The sequence below is a fragment of the Nannospalax galili genome, unplaced genomic scaffold (assembly GCF_000622305.1).
Source record: "Nannospalax galili isolate Female #2095 unplaced genomic scaffold, S.galili_v1.0 scaffold596, whole genome shotgun sequence".
Lineage (NCBI taxonomy): Eukaryota > Metazoa > Chordata > Mammalia > Rodentia > Spalacidae > Nannospalax > Nannospalax galili.
The window spans coordinates 4,812,580-4,830,894 of record NW_008340140.1 but is presented as its reverse complement, the minus strand read 5'-3'; the positions used below and the strand labels follow the sequence as shown (position 1 = coordinate 4,830,894).

The window sequence follows — 18,315 nt, the reverse complement described above, 5'->3', positions numbered from 1 at the left end:
CTCTCTCTCTCTCTCTCTCTCTCTCTCTCTCTCTCTCTCTTCTTTCCTGTGGCATACATGGAGATCAGAGGGCAACTTGGAGTTGGTTCTTTTCTCCCCCCCTGGGGTCCTGGGGGTCTAACTCAGGTCATCAGGCTTGGTGGCAAGCACCTCTACCTGCTGAGCTGTCTCACCAGGCCTATATTGGTTTTGTGAGACAAGATATCATGTAACCCAGGCTGGCCTTGAACTCTTGATCCTCCTGCCTCCACTTCTGCATGCATATTTTCATTGGTAGAAAAGTCTGTGTCCTTTTTACAGTGATCTTTTTTTATAAAACCTATATAAATATCAGCCAGTGAGAGCAATCCTAAACAATCCTAATTAAAGTGTTATATGCAAGAAGATGCTTTGCCAGGAAATGATCCCCCAAATGATCGCATTTCCCTTTCTGAGGGGGCAGCCCGTTAAAGACTGGGTTCTTAAGCCTTTACTCTGTCTGCCAACATGACATGCTAGGTAAGTTCTTTTAATTTTTTTTTCAAGATTTGATTATTTTATGTGTATGTATGTGTGCCTGAGTGTATGTGCACCGTGTGTGTAGTGCCCTCGCCCAAAGAGGGTGTCATTCCCTGGACCTGGAGTTACAGGTGGTTGTGAGCTGCCTGATGTGGATGCTGGGAATCGAATCCAGATCCTCTGCAAGAGCAGCAACTGCCCTTAATTGCTGAGCCATCTCTCCAGTCTCAAGTCTTGTTTGTTTTGTTTTGTTTTGGAGAGAGTCTTAGGTAGCCCAGACTGACCTTGAACTCATTATCTTCAGTGCGGCCAAGGATGAATTGAACCACTAATCCTCTTCCTGCCTCTACCACATGTGGACTACACCACACCCAGCTTGATAAGTCAGACTATTCTTATTTTTTCTATTTTTTAAAAATATCTTAGACCATCTTGGGGCTGGAGAGATGGCTCAGAAGTTAAGAATGCTGGTTGTTCTTCCAGAAGACCCAGGTTAGAATCCCAGCACCCACATAGCAGCTAACAACTGTCCATAACTCTAGTCCCAGGACATCCAACAGCCTCTTCTGACCTCCTGGGCATTGCATAACATGGGTGCACTTACCTATATGCAGGCAATACACACATATACATAAAAAAATAAAAACAATAAATAAAAATTTAAAAATATCTTAGACCATCTTACAGGATGTATACTCGCCCCATAATAGAGATTTATGTAGAAAGATTAAAACCATGTAAATTTTTTGTGAAAATGATCAGTTAGAATATTTTGAAAGAGCAGAGGCATCTTTGTTTATAGATGAACTTTTATAAACAAAGTTATAATAAAAAATTTTTAATGAAAAGTTTTAAAGGGGCCATGGAGATGGCTCAGTGGGTAAGAGTGTTTTGTCTATAAGCGTGAGCACACACCCACACTCACATGCATGCACCACACACACACACACACACACACACACACACACAGTTTTATCCCCATTTAAGATTTCCCCAGCTCTGAGGAGGAGGAAGGCAGGCAGACAGAAGCACCAAGCCCTTTGAGGGTCCCGCCATGGACAGGTCCTGCTGTAGGCAGCTGTACAGATCAGTGACACTTCTACCATGAATCACACATTCAAATGCCTACAGGTCCTGACAGGAACTTGACCAAGACCAGCCAAGCATGAGAGGCCCAACAAACAAATGGCATGATTCTAAATAATAGCCCAGACTCTCATTTTCCACCAGGATACAAGAGGTAAGGCGGCAGGATAGAGGAAGGGGGGGGGGGGGGGGGGGGGGGGGGCAAGAGGAACACAGGCAAGCAGGCACTGTCTAAAGGTCTCTCTGCCCAGGGCTGGCGTTGCCTCTGACTCCTGATAGTTGCCATGTGTAATGTGGGGCCCCAAATAGCCAGATCCTTGGATTTTCTAAGGGAAGCTGGAAATCTGTATTTTTCTGTGCAATTTCCTGCTTCTTTAATGTTGGCGTCTAATCTAAATTTGAAAAAAACCAACACTGTGTGGGTGGGCCAAGCAAAATCTTTAGGCTAACTGTGCCCGGGGCACACCAGCGGGCCCTTTCCCATGTGCAACAGTGAACCACAACTCAATCCATGTGTAAAGAAGACTCAGAGAGAGCTCTTTAATCACTTTCGGGTAGATTCTTTTTGAAGCATCCAACAAAGCCAAGAATTCAAAAGACCCCCATCAACTTCCAGAAATCTCTAAGAACTGGCTGCCGGACATTTCAAGAGCACCTTCCAAGAATCAGTTTATGCGACATGAACTCTGCTTTGTCTGGACTTTTGGAAAGGAGCAGATAGAAAATCCTCCCTGGTTTTCTGGGCCAATAAAACCAAAGGGCCTCAGATGGTATCCATCTGTTAGTTTACAGCAGGCACTTGGGTCCAAAGGCCTGCACTGAACCATCCTACCATAGAACCAAGCTGGGGTGCCCGAGCTGGTTGTAGCAGCACCCAGGGCCTCTCTCCTCTGCTCGCTTGCCCAGAGATCTGGTTTCAGAGCAGTTTAAAAGGGTTTCAAAAGATGTCAGTCCAACCCTGAGAGGATTCACAGCTGAAGACTGCAACAGAGTCCCTCAACCTCGACCCTCAGAGGATCTTCCACTTCACCTACAGACACAGACTGGACGGTGTAGATGAGCAAAGCAGGGCCCGCTTTTCCTTTATAAATAATGGTGTCAATGTGACTGGATCCCTAGATCAATAAGAAAATTAAAGAGGTGCCAAAAAACAGTGGGAAAGAGCCAAGTGAATGGTTTCATCGTTCTCCAAGCCCAAAGCTTTTCTCCATGTGCTGAAATCAAGACAAACAGGCCCAGGCAAAAAGAGAGTTCTGTGGGATGCCTGAGGGCAAAGCCCCCAAAGGCACCCAAATGGCAGTTCTATTGGATGGAGGACCATGTCTTCTTCATAAAAGAAGGCGCGGGGGGGGGGGGCGCTAACCCTCTGGGAAAACAAAATTCTCCACTTGTCCTAGGTGGATTTATTGATGGGGAAAGAAAGAAAGAGCAGAAATAAAGATAAACAGATAGACACAGAAGGGAGATCTTCCTAGCCTCAAGTAGCTAAATTGCTTTTTGGAAGTCTGTTTTTCCATAAAGAAATAGACTACAGCTAGAGTTGATGGGAAGGGGCTAAATATATATTTATTTTATAAACATACATATAAGACTGTTTAGGTGTGGCCTATCTATGAAGGCTCAGCACCCTGCATATATGGTGACATTCCAGATCCCCTGAGTGGCTGTGACATCTGTCCTGACACTGGGTACCCAGTGGGTCCCCCTTCTCTGTCCCTTGTAACTGAGAGAAAACAGCTTTGTGAGGAGGTGGCTGCTCAGCAGGGCACATATGACTCAGATAATGAAAGATGCTGGTTTCAGGAGATGGGGGAGGCCGCTGGTGGGCAGGGGCAACAGCCATCTTGATCCTCTATGATGGGTGCTATCTATTTCTGGAGTGTGACCTGAGTGTACAGCCACTCAGGAGGGCTTCTGTAGTTTGCTATCTCTTGGCCTCCAAAGGCAAGGGCACGTTCTCTAGAAATATCTGACCTGTGAATCCCAGAAAGAGGCAGAGCATGTCTGTGTCTGGTGGCAAAGCTGGAAAGTGACATTTTATGTAAGCCAGCAGCACAGGGATTACCTAGTACAGGATCAAAGTGGCACAGCAACTAATGTGAGCTCCCAGAAGGGATGGGGGAGGGGGAACATCAAGGAACAAAACTGAGTTACTGCTGGGGACAGGGGAGACACTGAGATCTGCTACCTGCTGCCCGCTCAGGAAGTAATCTGTCATAGCTCTTGCCTGTTCTGTGGGCTTGCCTGTGTGCAGACAGTTTCCTGAACTTTATGGAGAATCTAAGGATCCTTTGTTTAATTAATGAAAGGTAGCCTGGAGAGATGAGAGGGATTCAGGCTGAGTCAACCTCATGGCTCATCCCCAAAGCCCAGCTTCTCCTCTCTACCTGCATGGGCCCGAGTCAACAAGGATGATGACCCTGATGTTGGAACGAGGCAGAAGGGCCTGAACTGTGCTACTGGGCACTTCTTGGTCCCTGTCAAAGACCTTAGAGGGGGCTACGGAGATAGTGGGTAAGGTATTTGCCATGCAAGTGTGAGGACCTGAGTGCAAATCTCCCAAATCCATATAAAAGTTAGTACAGCAGTATGTGTCTGTAATCGCAGCACACCTACAGTGAGATGGGAGGTAGGGGCAGGGGAATCCTCAGAGGCTCTCAGGCCAGCTAGCCTGGTGTATACAGTGGGAAAACAGCAAAAAGTCCCTGCCACAAGGTGAGGATTAACACTGGAGATTGTCCTCTGACTGCCACACATGTGGTATGTATGCATGGTGCTGAAGCATGCACATGTGAGCGCGCACACACACACACACACACACACACACACACACACACACACGGGTTTTACTGGGAAGCCCCAGTTTTCCTACTTACAATACTCTTGAGAGTTGGAAGCCATTGTCATAAGGAAATGGCTTAAGGTTACCACAGAGAGAGATGGCAAAGACAGACAGGAAGCCCAACCAGAACTTCTCCACCCAGCAGGTACCAAATTGAGACTGGACCCACAGGCCTGCAATTCCATGCTGAGAACTGGCCTTCCCTATCATGTGACAGGTGCACAAGGCAACTTGCCCTGGCTGTTTGTGACATTGAGTGATATTAAAGTGCTTGTCCATAGGAAATGTGTGTTGCTACCTTCAGTAGAAAGTGAGGGGAGGTCAGGAAGATGGATCATATCTGATCACAACTGTACTCAGAAACCCCAGAATCTGAGTTCCCAAGGTGAACAGCAATGTTCCCAAGGCAGCAGATGTTGATTTGTTTCAAGGGGAGGTGGGAATAAAATCTTACATACTGTAATTCTTCAAAGCTGGGAGAGGGCTGTGCTGCATAAACACAGCAGGTTTAAGATGCTGGTATCCCATGGCATCATGACTAAGAAAACAAAATTAAGTAGAAAAAGGGCTGGGGATGTAGCTCAGTGGTAGAGCAGTTATTTTGTGTGAGGCTCTGAGTTCAGTTCCCAGTACCACAGGGGTAGGGGCAGGAAAGCATTCTGAGAAGATATAGGCTGTAATTTGGGAGGGGGGGTGACCCAATTGTGACATTCACAGAGCCCACTACACTATTGATTTGGGGGTAGATGATAATATATTTCAATATTTAAATAATAGGGCAAAATATTTCATCTAGCTGATTTCATAGTTCCTAGGAAAAGTAAGATCAGAAGCTTTTTTAAAAAAACAAACAAACAAACAAAAAAAAAAAAAAAAAAAAACCAGGGTCTCCCCTGTAGCCTCAGCTGGCCTGGAAATCACTATGTAGACCAGGCTGGCCTTGATCTCACAGAGATCCACCTGCTTCTGCTTCCCAAGTGCTGGAATTAAAGGTGTGTGCCACCATGCCCAACTAGAAGCAGCTTTAATAGCAGACTGTGAGCTCTTCCCATGTGTCCAACCTTGCATGCATACGCACATCCCTCCCAGGAGGGAGAAAGGGGTCAAGGGTGTGCTCTGAGGAGGGCCCATGCTTCTCTTGCCCTCCCTCTGTGATTAAGACCTAAAGACATGCCCATGCCCCCAGCACTTACAGTGGACTTGGTGGTGAGTTGGCCCTGTGACCCTCAAACCACAGTTCAGCTGTGGTATCAATGTGGCGCCCAGAACGAGTCACCAACAGTGGGAGACACTTGGTGACTGTCACTGCTGAGTCTACAGTCTCTTCTGAGTTTCCCTTCCTTGAGGCCTGTGCATGGGCAGGGAACATGCAGCCTTTGCACCAAGGAAGTGGTAAGAGTGAGCTAAGTTCTTGGTGCTCCTTGGCAGTTTGGGGTGTACTTTATACAATCCCACTCGGGGAAAGATGCTCGCTCTGGCTCCATCTCCTTCCTGATGGGGACTCTCCTTTCCAAAAGCTGTGCCTAAAATGAATGACGGTTGTGCCCCTTCATCCAAGAGACCCTTTCTAACAGCCCCAGACTTCAGACCCCTATAGACACTTTGTTTTACCTAAATGTGCAACCTGTACTAAAGTTTCCTTTCTAAACTAGATCAATGATAAAATAGATCCATTTTAACAGTATACTGTAAGAAAAGTTCAGTCAAACTATTTCTCTCTAGAATTTTCCATTGACTATTTTGGCTGAGGTTGAACTCCAGTATCTGAAACCAAAGAACAAAACTCAAAGAGAGACAACTGTTTTCCTTTGGTTGTCCTAGAAACATCACGAGTGTGACTCTCTCCTTTCACCTCTTGCCTCCCTCGTATCTGTTTCTCAAAGGCAGTAAGAACCACCTTCTCCAAAAGTCCCTAAATCCCATCCAACTGCTGCCCAAAATCCACAACGCCACCTACTGCTCTGACCTTCAGACCCCACCTCCCAGCTTCTGTTCCCGCTCCCCGAAACACCCTTTCTCTCGACCTTCCTGTGACAGAGCCCATACCACCCCACCCAGCCCCCTCCAGCCCCTAACCTGCACTACTTCCCTCGTTTGCCACTGATTCACTCACTCAGACATTGGCATCTATGATTGATGCCAATGTCTATGTCTGTCTTCTTGAACAACAACAAAAATGGCCCAGATACAAGGCTTTGTTCATTAGTGCTTTCCATCACCTAGGATAGTGCCTGGCTCAGGAGGCAGCCAGCAAAAGCTTGGGTCTGGGGATGCAAGGATGGGGAGATCAAGGGCCAAGGTCAGAGCTGGAGGATGGGTTAAGGACCAGGACAGCTGGGGAAGAGGGATGAGGGTCAAGAGGGAAGGATTCGGTCAATAGATTCAGCTATTTCTAGCAGCCAGGGCTGCCCAGGCACAAGAGACTAGTTCCACAAAGGCTCAAGAGCCAAGAGAAAGCAGAGCTGTGCACAGCCCATATGTCAAGTGAAGGTGAAGGGGACCCACTGCACTGGAATGTCACTCATTTTGCTATTTCAAAGAGATTTTTGCAAGCATCTCCAGCCATCGGAATGGGAGAAGCAGATCTGAGCTCTGGGGCCAAGGAGGCATTCAAGTATAGGAATGCAGGAAAATGCAAGGGAAAGGTGAAGCACCCTGCAGGGCACCTGGTCATAGGGAGTCCCCTGGAGAGGCATGGCCAACTTCCCAAAGCCAGTGTTTGTGTTTGTGTGGAGACCAGGCCCTATGTCCACTGTCTTCACACTCTGATAGCGTTTGAGCTGTGCTCTGGGAGCCAGGCTTCAGGAAGAGATGCCTTTGAATGACAAATGAAATGACAGGAAAGGACCCCAAACCCAATCAACCTCCTAGGTAGATGGAGACACTACCTAACCCACTTGTCCAAAATAAACCCCAAACTACAGATGGGTGCTCTTGGAGCATACAGCCAGACCTCTTAGGTCCTAAAATCCTGGCCACCAAGAGACAGACTGAGCCATGTCTCCTGAGTTCACCCTGGGGTATGGTAGACCATGCTGGGCAGTCTTGGAGACTGCTCAGTGACACACTGATGCTTTGGAGACACATGGTGGAAATGACTCTCCCCCTTCTCATGCCCAGGTCCAAGAAGGCTAGGCTAGAACTAAGAAGTCTAAATATGGACCTGTGCTGGGCTTCAGTCCTGAGTGTCTGTATGCTGGGGCAAGGAGCAGGTTCCAGGCCTGTGGTGGGGCCACAACCCCAGGGCTGTGGGCTGATAGGATGACATAATACCATGGGAACAGTTCCCCCTAGAGTGTGTACATATTCTCCTGTCTGGGAAGTGTTAGGGTGCCCCTGGTTTTAGAGATTTTTAACATTTACCAGCACAGTCAAGGCTCTGAGAAGTCTTACAACAAACGTTTTTTTAAAAAAATAGGTTAAACTCTGACTTTACACCTTTTTAAGCCACAGAACCTTTCTTCAGAGGATCCTTTGCCAAGTCCCAGGGGTGGGAACTATGTAGAAGGTACAGAAGAGGTCTCTTTCACGGCTCTCTCCGTGCCCAGCTCTCTAGATATCCCAGTGCTCACCCCATCGCACCTGTGAGCCTGCCTGTGTCTAGAAAGAGCCTTCGGAGGGCCCACAGGCTCTTCATCAACAACACAGCAATCGCATCTGAGGACCTAAGACTACCGAAGATGTGGGTGACCACCTCTGACCCACTAGGATGTCTCCCTGCTGTTCCCTTATGGCACCTAGCACTTGTCTTTAATGTGGGATGACAGCATGGGACAGCGAGCACATCCTTGCTCTCAGAGACCAAACCAACATCTTCCCAGGGGCTTCTGGGAAGCTCCTGCCCTGTTTAGACATTCACTAAGTCATAAAGCTCCCTGCCTCTAATGGGCTCCCCAGCTCATATGGAGAGAGGCCCATGAATGGCCCCAGCTCTCAGGTCTCCTATCACCAGGTTTCCTGCTTTGTTGAACTCTCTGTACCTACAACTGCCTTTGAAATAAGTGCCAGGGATCTCACCTGGATGTCTACCATCCACAGACGGATCATACCCAGGTCCACCTCAAACAGAGCAGTGATTTCGACTCAGTCTGCACCTGACCTTCAGGCTTCATCAATTTTTGACAAAGCAACACTACTGGGAAGGTCTGGCCAGGCACAAGGGACAATATGGCCCTTCAGTGAGTGGCCCCCAGAGGTCTTTGCTTGGTGATCTTAGGGGATGGTTTGACTGGTCATTTTATTAGAAGGGACAGAAGCCATTAGAAGTCTGAGAACCATCAGCTAGCCAACAGACACTAAGCAAGCACAGCAAGGATTTCCTGACGCCCCGGTGTCTGAAATCAGTCTCAGGGCTTTATGGTAACCATGACAACTGTTCTGGACCACTCTGCCTTGTTCCCTATTCTTTGGCTGGGTTCCTAGGAGTTAATGATCCTAAATCATGTCTTTAGGGAACAGGTTGAACCACCCCCAATCCCAAAATTCAAAATGCTCTAAAATCCCAACTCTTAGGCATTAAAATGGTTCCCAGAAAGTTTCAAATTGTAAATTCTCCAGATTTCAGAGATTTGGATTAGAGATTCTGAACTGGTAATGCACTACCCCAGTACCCCCAAATTGGGACCACTTCTGATTGCAGCGTTTTTTGGATGGGGGCTGCTCCACTGGGTGTCAGGTGCTTTGGCCCCTGAACGGTGAGCTGGGCTGTAGGAAGGGAGCACCTGGCCATTTCTATTCTGAAGGGAGCACCTGGCTTCTTCTATTCTGAAACTCCCACCCCAGACTTATTTTCTAGAGTCTCAAAGGGAAGAGAAGCTGGCTCTACCTACCACACCCTCACTGCCTTTCAGGCACACCTTGCTTATCTCAGGTGAGGGTGCTCTTCCTCCCTGGAGAGCCCAGCCAACACCTGTCACACCTGTTCTAACAAGCCATGCCTCTGGCCAAGGCTGTGTGCCCACAATCCGGGATACCTTTGCACAAAGCCTTCTTGAATCCTCTCCTTGGCCCTGCCACCCCATCAGCTGGGCTTGTCCCGGCGGAAGCCCACTGCTGTCCTCCATCAATGGTCCCTGTGTCCTGCTAGCATGTGGCAGAGCTGCCCACAGCCCCCATTCATACTCCTGAGAGAGCCCCTTTCAAGGGCTGTACTCCTTCCTCACTCTCTACCCCTCCCCCATGCACAAAAGAGAGCCATAAAGTGGGATTTTCCTCGATGGGAAAGAATGGAAGCTTGCTTTCCTTCCTTTCTGTTTTCCTGCCCTCTGTCTAAATTTGGCCACAGAAAGAGTAGAAGCATGAGAGAGACCCAGTTCATGACCTCAGGGACACTCCTGTGGCCAGAACGCCCCTCACTGGCTTTTTGTTTTCCCTTTTTAAATGTTTTAATTAATTAATTTTTATTTTATGTATATGAATGTATTGCCTGCATGTGTGTGAGTATGCCTGTGTGGGGGCCAGAAAAGGGTGTCAGATCCCCTGGAACTGGAGTTATGGACAGTTTGAGCCACCATGTGAGTGCTGGGAATCGAACCCAGGTCCTCTGCAAGAGCAACCAGTGCTCTTAACCACTGAGTCATCTCTCCAGCCCCCTCATTGGGTTTTTCTACTGGAGTGGCTGTAGGGGCCATTTAAGACTGTCATTACCCATTTCAAAGCTCAATGCATAGAATTTACAGGTCATCTTAAACAAGGCCCAAAGAGGTGTCAGGGTGTGCTAGAGCATGCAGTGGACTTCAGAGGACATTGAGGGTACCTTTCTTAAGGGTAGTAAGCAAACAAAACCTCTTACCATCATCCAGGTAGGTCTGGTCCAGATTCTGTTCCTGTTTGACTGTCACTCCAGCGGGTAGGGCTTCCTTCTGGTCGCTGACCGGGGGTCCGTTTTTGGCAGCTCTTTGGGTCGGGGCATTCTGTTGTTGGATGACTGTGGGGTAGGAGCCTGGGCTCAGCCTCTGGCCTTGGCTGATGGGGGTTGGGCCAGGCCTGGTGGAGCTGGGACCGAAGTTGTCACAGTACATGATATGCTGGAACTCTTGGTGGCCCCCACTGCGAAGCTGCTGGTTGGTGGGTGAGTAGTGGATCACGGGTGAAGCCTGCTGACTGGCTGGGGACGTGTGCGGCAGGGTTGAGCCTTGACCCTGGCCCTGGGAGCCGGCATGTACCAGCACAGATCGGTGGGCATCAGCCAAGCCCAGGGGTGCTGCCAGCAGGGCTGGCTGCTGGTAGCCCAGCAGGCCTGGGCTCAGGCTCTTGCTCCTCTGGTAGAGGGCGGCTGCAGGGTTCTGCTGCTGGTAACGGGCATCGGGGGATGACAGCCCAGAGCGGAACTGCTGGCAGGGGGCCATGGTGGCCACAAGGCAGGAGGGGGACTCAGCCAGCATCGGGTGCTGTGGATAATAGGGCTGGCTCCCTAGGCCTCCATGAGCAGGGCTGCAGAGCAAAGAGGGGTCACACTCATCACTTGGCTCCGTCTTGATGGCTGGGACTGTGGGAGAGAGAAGCACAGAGCTGTAGCAATGATGACAGACTGCATGTATGTAGAGAGGCAGAGGAACACTGGGTGGAGCTCTGGGGAGTCATGTGAATTGGGACTATGGCTGCTTTGTCACTCATTAGCCTTAGGCCAAAGATTCCCTGTGTAAATGTCTTCAGGTAAAACTATACCTTGGTAATGCCCTTGTATTATGGGCCTTCCCAGCTTTGCAAAGGTGGAGGGTAGGCCTGACCCAGCTTTGGAACCTGGACAGCCTCTTTCCCCAAGGCAAGAGCTTGGAGGAACGCTTGTGGTGACCCCCTTGCTCCCCCTTGACCCAGAAATCCTTGTCATGGCCCCTGCTTATATCCCCTCCTTGTATTGGTCACTATCTGAGATGCCGTCCGTGGTGCTTAATCCTCATTGTCACCTTGACAGAATTTAGAATCACCTAGGGGACACACGTCTGGGTTTATATATACTGGGTCAAGTGGCAAGGTCCACCCTGAATGTGGACAGCACTACCACAAGGGATGGGGTAGTGCTGAATGGAAAAGAGAAAGCCAGCTGTGCACCAGCCTGCCTCCCTCCCCCCTCTCTCTCTCTCTCTCTCTCTCTCTCTCTCTCTCTCCCTCTCTCTCCCCCACCCCCCTCTTTCCTACCTGTTTTCTTTCTCTCCTTCCTTCCTTCTTTCTCTCTCCCTCCCCTTTTATCTTTTCTTTCTTTCTCTCTCTCTTTCTTTCTTTCTTTCTCTCTCTCCTCTCTCTCTCTCTCTCTCTCTCTCTCTCTCTCTCTCTCTCCCCCGCCCCCGCTGTAGATTCAACATGACCAGCTGCCTAGTGCTGTATTCCTTCTAACTGCAAGCCAAAACAAACCCTTACTCCCTTAAGTTACTTTCCTCAGACATTTGCTTATAGCAACGATAAAAGCGGCTAACACCTGGCCTCCAGGGTCTCAGTGATTTATGAATATACTTTCACCAGCTCCAGCTCCTCCCCTGGGAGGATCCTGGCAGCTCTGTCAGTCCTAAGTACTCTGGGTCTGTGCCACAGCTGGTACTTAACAGGCACTTGAAAATCTTCCAAAGGAATGGCCAGCCCAACAACTCTCACCCTCTTCCATCCTACTAGCCCAGGCCTCAGTTTCCCCACCTGTTACCCAGCAGGAAGAATAAGATGCGCGTGTGAGGCACAGAGCTCAGTGACTCCATGCGATGGGCACCCTGCCATCATTGTCATCAGCCTGTGAATCAGTCATCATGGCAGAAATGCTCCTTCCCAATACCCTCCCTGAAATGTCACCCGGCTCAGGAGGGAGTAACAGCTAGGTAAACAGGAGCCAGAACTCTCACTGGTGTGGGTGGAGGCAGCCTCTCGAGAGTCAGGGTTGGAGGAGGCAAGCAAGACCACAGGTCTGACTTCAGTCCCCCAGATTGTTTCTGAAGATGCCATTCAAAGGTGACGACTTGGTTGCTGGACAACCAGAGATCTGAGGGTTAGATCCCTCTGGCCCCACTCCACCAGCTAATGCAGTGGCTCCGTTCAGAGAGGCTTTGCTACTGCAGGTGAAGGGAGAAAAAGCCAGAAAGTAGAGCCAACACACAGTGCTCTCCCACAGCTGTGGGGACTATGAGGCCCAGGGGCTGTGACCTCTGCTCCCGAGCACATCCATCCGTACAGTGGTGTCCTTATGGGAATCACCCACGCACCCTACTGAAGCTGAGCTGGCCAAGGCCAGATACCCCCTTAGTTCTACAGTCCATGTGGACTAGTCAGAAAATGGTGATGTGGCAGGGGCTACAGGACTGAGATTGCATATTTTTAAGGTGGGACTGTAGGCTTTCCCCAGCCTGGGAAGTCTGGGCCCTTTCCAAAGAGACAGCTCAATCTATTCTGCAATCCCTACTGTCACCTGACCCCATCAGTAACCTCAGAGTCACCTTCTACTGTAACTTTCTTGGGCCTGGAGAGCTTTATGAGAATGAGACCTCCCAGCCTGGCTGTCACCCAAGTAACTCCACCCACTGTGAGGACAGTCAAGGATTCTGCCAGGTCTAGGGCATGCCCACTTTTGACAGTGAATGTGATCAAACCGAAGACAGGGGCAAGCATCATCTGCTTAGCAAGCTTCTGTCCTGTCTGCACATCTTCTACTCCACACCAAGGAAAACATGGATGACAGTGACAGCCAGAGCCTGTATCAGTGGGTCATGAAGGGAAGGTACCATCCAACGCATGAGAAACTGAGGCTCAGAGAGGGTGAGCCACATTCCTCAGGTCACCCAGCTGGGAGCAGATCCTGGCAGTCCTGAGCCCTGATCCCTACTGCCTGTCAACTTAGGGGCATCAGAGAGAAGACCTCACCTGGGTGGTAGGTAAAGTGCTGTGGCTGGCTTCGTTTTCTTTTCCCATTGATGACGTAGAAGTTTACTTTTACGGGTATACGGATATGCCTGTTCCGATACTCAGGGATCTCAACAAAAAGCATGTTCTGGAAGGAAGCAGTTGTCATAAACTTAACTGCAGCATGGCTTAATTCCTACCCAGACCCCGAGAGCATTCATTGGGCCCACCTGTGCCAGATGGTCTTGACATGGTCCCTATATTTACAGATAAATTTTTGACTGAAAGAGAATTTAACTTTTCAGTTCCAGCAAGGAAAGTCAAAGTGTGTGGGGATGCCACAGTTACAAACCAAAGGGTCTGCTGCTCAGTAAGTGGCAAGTTCAGTTTGTACTTAGGGGGTGACTATAAGCTCCAGAGTGGGGAGAAGGGATGGAGGGAGGGATGGAGGGAAAGGTGGAGAGACAGAAAGGAAGGATGGAGGGATGATGGGAAAGGAGGAGTGATGGAAAGAAAGGAGGGAGGGATGGAGAAGAGAAAGAAGAGAAAAAAGAGAGGGAGGAAGGGAGAGAGGAGGGAAGGAAGGGTAGAATAGAAGGGAAGGGAGAGAGGAGGGAGGAAGGGGGGAGGGATGAAGAAGGGAGAAATGAGGAAGAGAGGAAGGAAGGAAGGAAGAAGGGAGGACAAAAGATGGGGGGACAGAAACCTCTGTGGGCACTCTGAGTGCTCAGCCCTGTGACAGGCATCTGTCCTGGGGGCTTACAGGCTGGCTCTTGTCTTTATCCACCGTGGCTTCCATCTCCCAAATCTGCTGCCCATCTGGAAAATAAGAAAACAAGAGGACATGAAGGAACCAGCAGAAAGCAGAGAATTAAGACAGAACTCAGCAACCAACACTGTCCATCACACCCCTTCAGCAAGCTGCCAGCATGCGTGTACGTGTGTGTGTGTGTGTGTGGTGTGTGTGTGTTTGTATTCCCATATGTGAACAGCTCTTTTTCCAAAAGAAATGTTGACATAGAAAACTCAGCAACTGAACAAGGAAAGTGTGTAGAAACTGCCCCCACCCCATCATAACCTTTTCAATCTGAATGCCTATTTCTCCTCCTTTAAAAAAAAAAAAAGAAAGTTATTGTTTTCCACAACACTTGATTACAGGCACTGTCTACCAAAGTTATTTCCAAAAGGTCCTGTCATCACCTGGCTGCCCGAGGGGCCTCATTATGGTCCTCACGGGTCCCCATTGTCTGAGAACACAGGTGGTTTAGCCACCCCACCCTAAATTAGGAGGGATTAGGCATCTGACAATGCCTGACTCATGGGTCACCAGGGGACCAGGAAACACCCAAGCCCACCCTCTGCTGGCTCCCTAGTGAGTCACAGCAATGGTGAAGAAGGCTCTGCTAGCAGAGGACTCCCCTGCCCCACCTCCACCAGAAGCTGAGGCCCTTCCCCCAGTCAGAGGCCAGGAAACCTAGCCAAACAAAACTTCTCATTTGCAAATTATAGATGCGTCTCCTGACCACCTACACTGGTCACTGGGAAGTTTTCAGCTGAAACAAAACATTTCCACAAGGGTTTCCAGGGTGTTTGTGGAACATGGATGCTGAAGGATATTACATGGTTTTATGAGAGAGAAAACATTCGAGAAGCTAATAAATGGTTAGAAAACGCTCAGTCAAAGTTCAGCGGGTTCCCTGACTCCACAGAAGCTCCAGCGTGCCCACTGTAATGGGCTGCAAGGATGGAGTACACCCCAATATCTGGCCTCAAGACCCCATCTCTAGCTGGAGCACAGCTGATTAGTATTATCTGTGGTAGCTCCGATAGGACCCCAGCGCCTCAGAGGGATGTGGGCCTTGAGCATCATTTGAATTTACTAGGCTAGGACATCCTTCTCCCCTAAGAACTAACAAAGTCTGTGATTGCCACAAAGAAAGATCTGCAACCTACAGCAATGACTAAGCCAGAGCCCTTGGTAAGAACCAGGCTACAGTCTTGGCGTCTCCCCTCTAGTAGGTATACTGAGGAAGACACGAGCTTAAGTCACAGGGAAAGAGAAGGGGCTGGGATATGGCTCAGTGGTAAAGCACTTGCTTAGTATGCATGAAGCCTAGGGTTCAATTCCTAGCACTGAAGCACCAACCAAGCAAAAGGGCAGGATTGGGCTAGGGAAACAGCTCAGTCACTAAAATGCCACTCAAGAATAGAATGTGTTTGATCCCCAGAATCTATGCATTTGTAGCTCTGAGAAGGCAGAGAAGGGTCCCTGGGGTTTGCTGGACAGCTAGACTTCTTGTGCTGGTTAGGTTTTTGTCAATTTGACACAAACTAGTCACCTGGGAAGAGGGAAGGAACCTCAAGTGATCGGCCAGTGGTCATGTCTGTGAAGCATTTTCTCAAGTGCTAGTTGAAGTAGGAGGGCTCAACCCGCGGTGGGTGGTGCCATTCCTAGGCAAATAGGCCTGGGCTGTATAAGAAAATAACTGAGCAAGCCAGGATAGGCGTGCTCCTCCACAGTCTCTGCTTCAGTTCCTGCCTCTAGGTTCCTGCCTGACTTCTCTCATAGATGAACTGTGCCTTGGAAGTGAAGTGCAAGCTGAAATAAACCCTTTGCTCTGAAAGTTGGTTTTGGTCAGTGTTTTATCACAACAGGAAAATAACCAAAGTAACTAAATCACTTGCCAAATCATGAGCTCCAGGTTCAATGAGAGATCCTGTCTCAAAAAACTAAGGTCGAGGGGGCTGGAGAGGTGGTTCAGCAGGTAAGAGTGCTTACTGATTTTTCAGAGGACCCAGATTCTGTACCAGAACCTATGTGGTACCTTAGAACTGCCCATAACTCCACTTCCAAGGGACCCGACACCTTCTTTTGGCCTCTGCAAGCACAAGGCACATATGTGGTGCATGTACATAGATGGAGGCAAAACAGTCACACATATAAACTTTTTTTTTTTTTTTTTTGGTCTTTTTGAGACAGGGTCTCCCTGTAGCCCCAGCTGTCCTGGAACTCACTATGTAGACCAGGCGGGCCTTGAACTCACAGATATCTGCCTGCCTCTGCCTCTCAAGCACTGGGATCAAAGGTGTGTGCCACAACACCCAGTACAAAATAAATCCTTTTTAAAAAATAAGGTAGAGGGCTGGAGGGATGGCTCAATGGTAAGAGCACTGACTGCACAAGGATGAGGATCTAAGTTCAAACCCCAGCACCCACATAGGGTATCGTCACACTTGTGCCTGTAAACTCAGTGCTGTGGGGGGGTGGACAGTGGAGGACCACTGGGGCTTGCTGGCTGCCACCCTAGCTCCAGGTTCAAAGAGAGACTTTGTATCAAAAAAACAAGGTGGTGCACGCCTTTAATCCCAGCATTCAGGAGGTAGAAGCAGGCAGATCTCTGTGAGATTGTAGGCCTGGTCTACATAGTGAATTCCAGGCCAGCTGGGGGCTACAGGGAGACTGTCTCAAAGAAAAAAAGTAAGGTGAAGAATGATAGAGCCAGCTGGATACTCAGTATCCTTCCCTGATCCCCACATTGGCACAAGAGTGAATGTACTCATGCACAAGCACACACACGCACACACAGTAAGATGGAAAGAGACAGAGGGGGATGTCTGACATTAACCTCTGGCCTCCACATGCACTCATACACATGTACATACATGAACACAGATCACCCCCCTCAAAGACATAAAATAACAGGGAGAGGAGAATAAACCCATTTATCCTGGTGTAAGATTCCTGCAGAAGGGATCATGTGACAGTCACGGTCATTTCCCTACCACACTGTAGGAAAATATCTCATGACAGAATATACAAAAATGTCAGCTGCTGAAGGACCAAGAGAAGCTGCTTCAGGGGCAGCAGAAGGTGGACAGATGGACACCAAGACAGCTGGACAGAAGCCATGGAGACCCAGCTCTGCAGCATGCAACAGTCCCAGCAGAGCCAGTCGGGGGCTGTTCTCACTTCCACATCAAAGATGGGTCCAAAGGGGCTGGAGAGATGGTTCAGCAGTTAAGAGCATTGTGCTCTTGCAGCGGACCCAGGTTCAGTTCCCAGCACCCATGTGGCAGCTAACAACCATGTGTAACTCCAGTTCCAGGGGTTCTAACACCCTCTTCTGACTTTCGTGGACACTGCATGACAAGGGTATGCCAACATACATGCAGATAATACACATAAAAAATAAAAATAATAAATAAAAATATTTTTTAAAAAGATAGGCCCAAGGCCATTACTGGAGATTCAGGCCCTAGTCTTAGGAATGTGGCTGCTCAGCCAGGCTCTGTGGGTTCTGATGGAAAGTGTGTACTCCCTCACTGACTGCAGCATGAATGCTGAGCCAGAAGCCCATGGGGAAAGCATAGGGCCTGTGTTGATTTCACCCTCTTCTTGCCTAGCCTCTCACTGCCTGAGCTGGATTCTGCCCATCGGCACACGGGAGCCTCACTGCTTTGAGAAGGAGGGACTGAAGCCAGATGCAGTGACTCACACCTGTCATCCCAACATGTGGGAGACTGAGGCGGGAGGATCAGGAGTTCAGGGCCAACCTGAGCTACATAGTGAAGCCCTGTCTCAAAAAACAAATAGAAAGTACAGAAAAGGAAGGAGAAAGAGAGTGTTGGTTTTCAGAAGCTCCTTCTTGGGAGGCTTGGACAGGTTTCAAGAAGGGCTGTCAGGAAGAACTGGGCCCCCACAAGCTTCTGGCTAACTCTCCACCTTGGCCTGTGGCACAGAACACAATGAGCAGTCTAAAGGCCAGCGTCCATGAAAGGGTGTCACCATGGGTTATCACAGATCTGCTCTTCAGATCTAGGGACCCAGGGAGAAAGGACAAAGGCCTCTCTCCCTTGCTGGTGGATGTGCACATTCAATAAGGCTCTACCCATAGGAGCTTGAGATCACCCTAGCAACAAGCCAGCTCAGAACCATCAGAGGGAGAAATTGAGGCTAGAAGGAGGGTGGTGCAAAGACACCAAATTACAACCAACCCAAGTGAATAGCCAGGGAGAGGCTTGTCAGTGCATGAGCAGAGGAAGGTGCCTATCTCTGATAGGCTGAGGAAGCC

The 18,315-nt window shown here is 49.1% G+C and overlaps 1 protein-coding gene across 3 annotated transcripts in view; it reads right to left on the bottom strand.

The window, feature by feature from the left end:
• The window catches only part of Nfatc2 (nuclear factor of activated T cells 2), a 141,091-nt gene that overhangs the window by 20,532 nt on the left and 102,244 nt on the right, over positions 1 to 18,315 (bottom strand). For all 3 annotated transcript variants that reach the window (XM_029564546.1, XM_008835150.2, XM_008835148.2), the window contains exons 7-9: positions 14,007 to 14,062; positions 13,265 to 13,391; positions 10,218 to 10,913 (exon numbers count right to left, since the gene is read on the bottom strand). In XM_029564546.1, the coding sequence (XP_029420406.1) occupies positions 10,218 to 10,913; positions 13,265 to 13,391; positions 14,007 to 14,062 (879 nt within the window). The remainder of the gene's footprint in view (positions 1 to 10,217; positions 10,914 to 13,264; positions 13,392 to 14,006; positions 14,063 to 18,315) is intronic.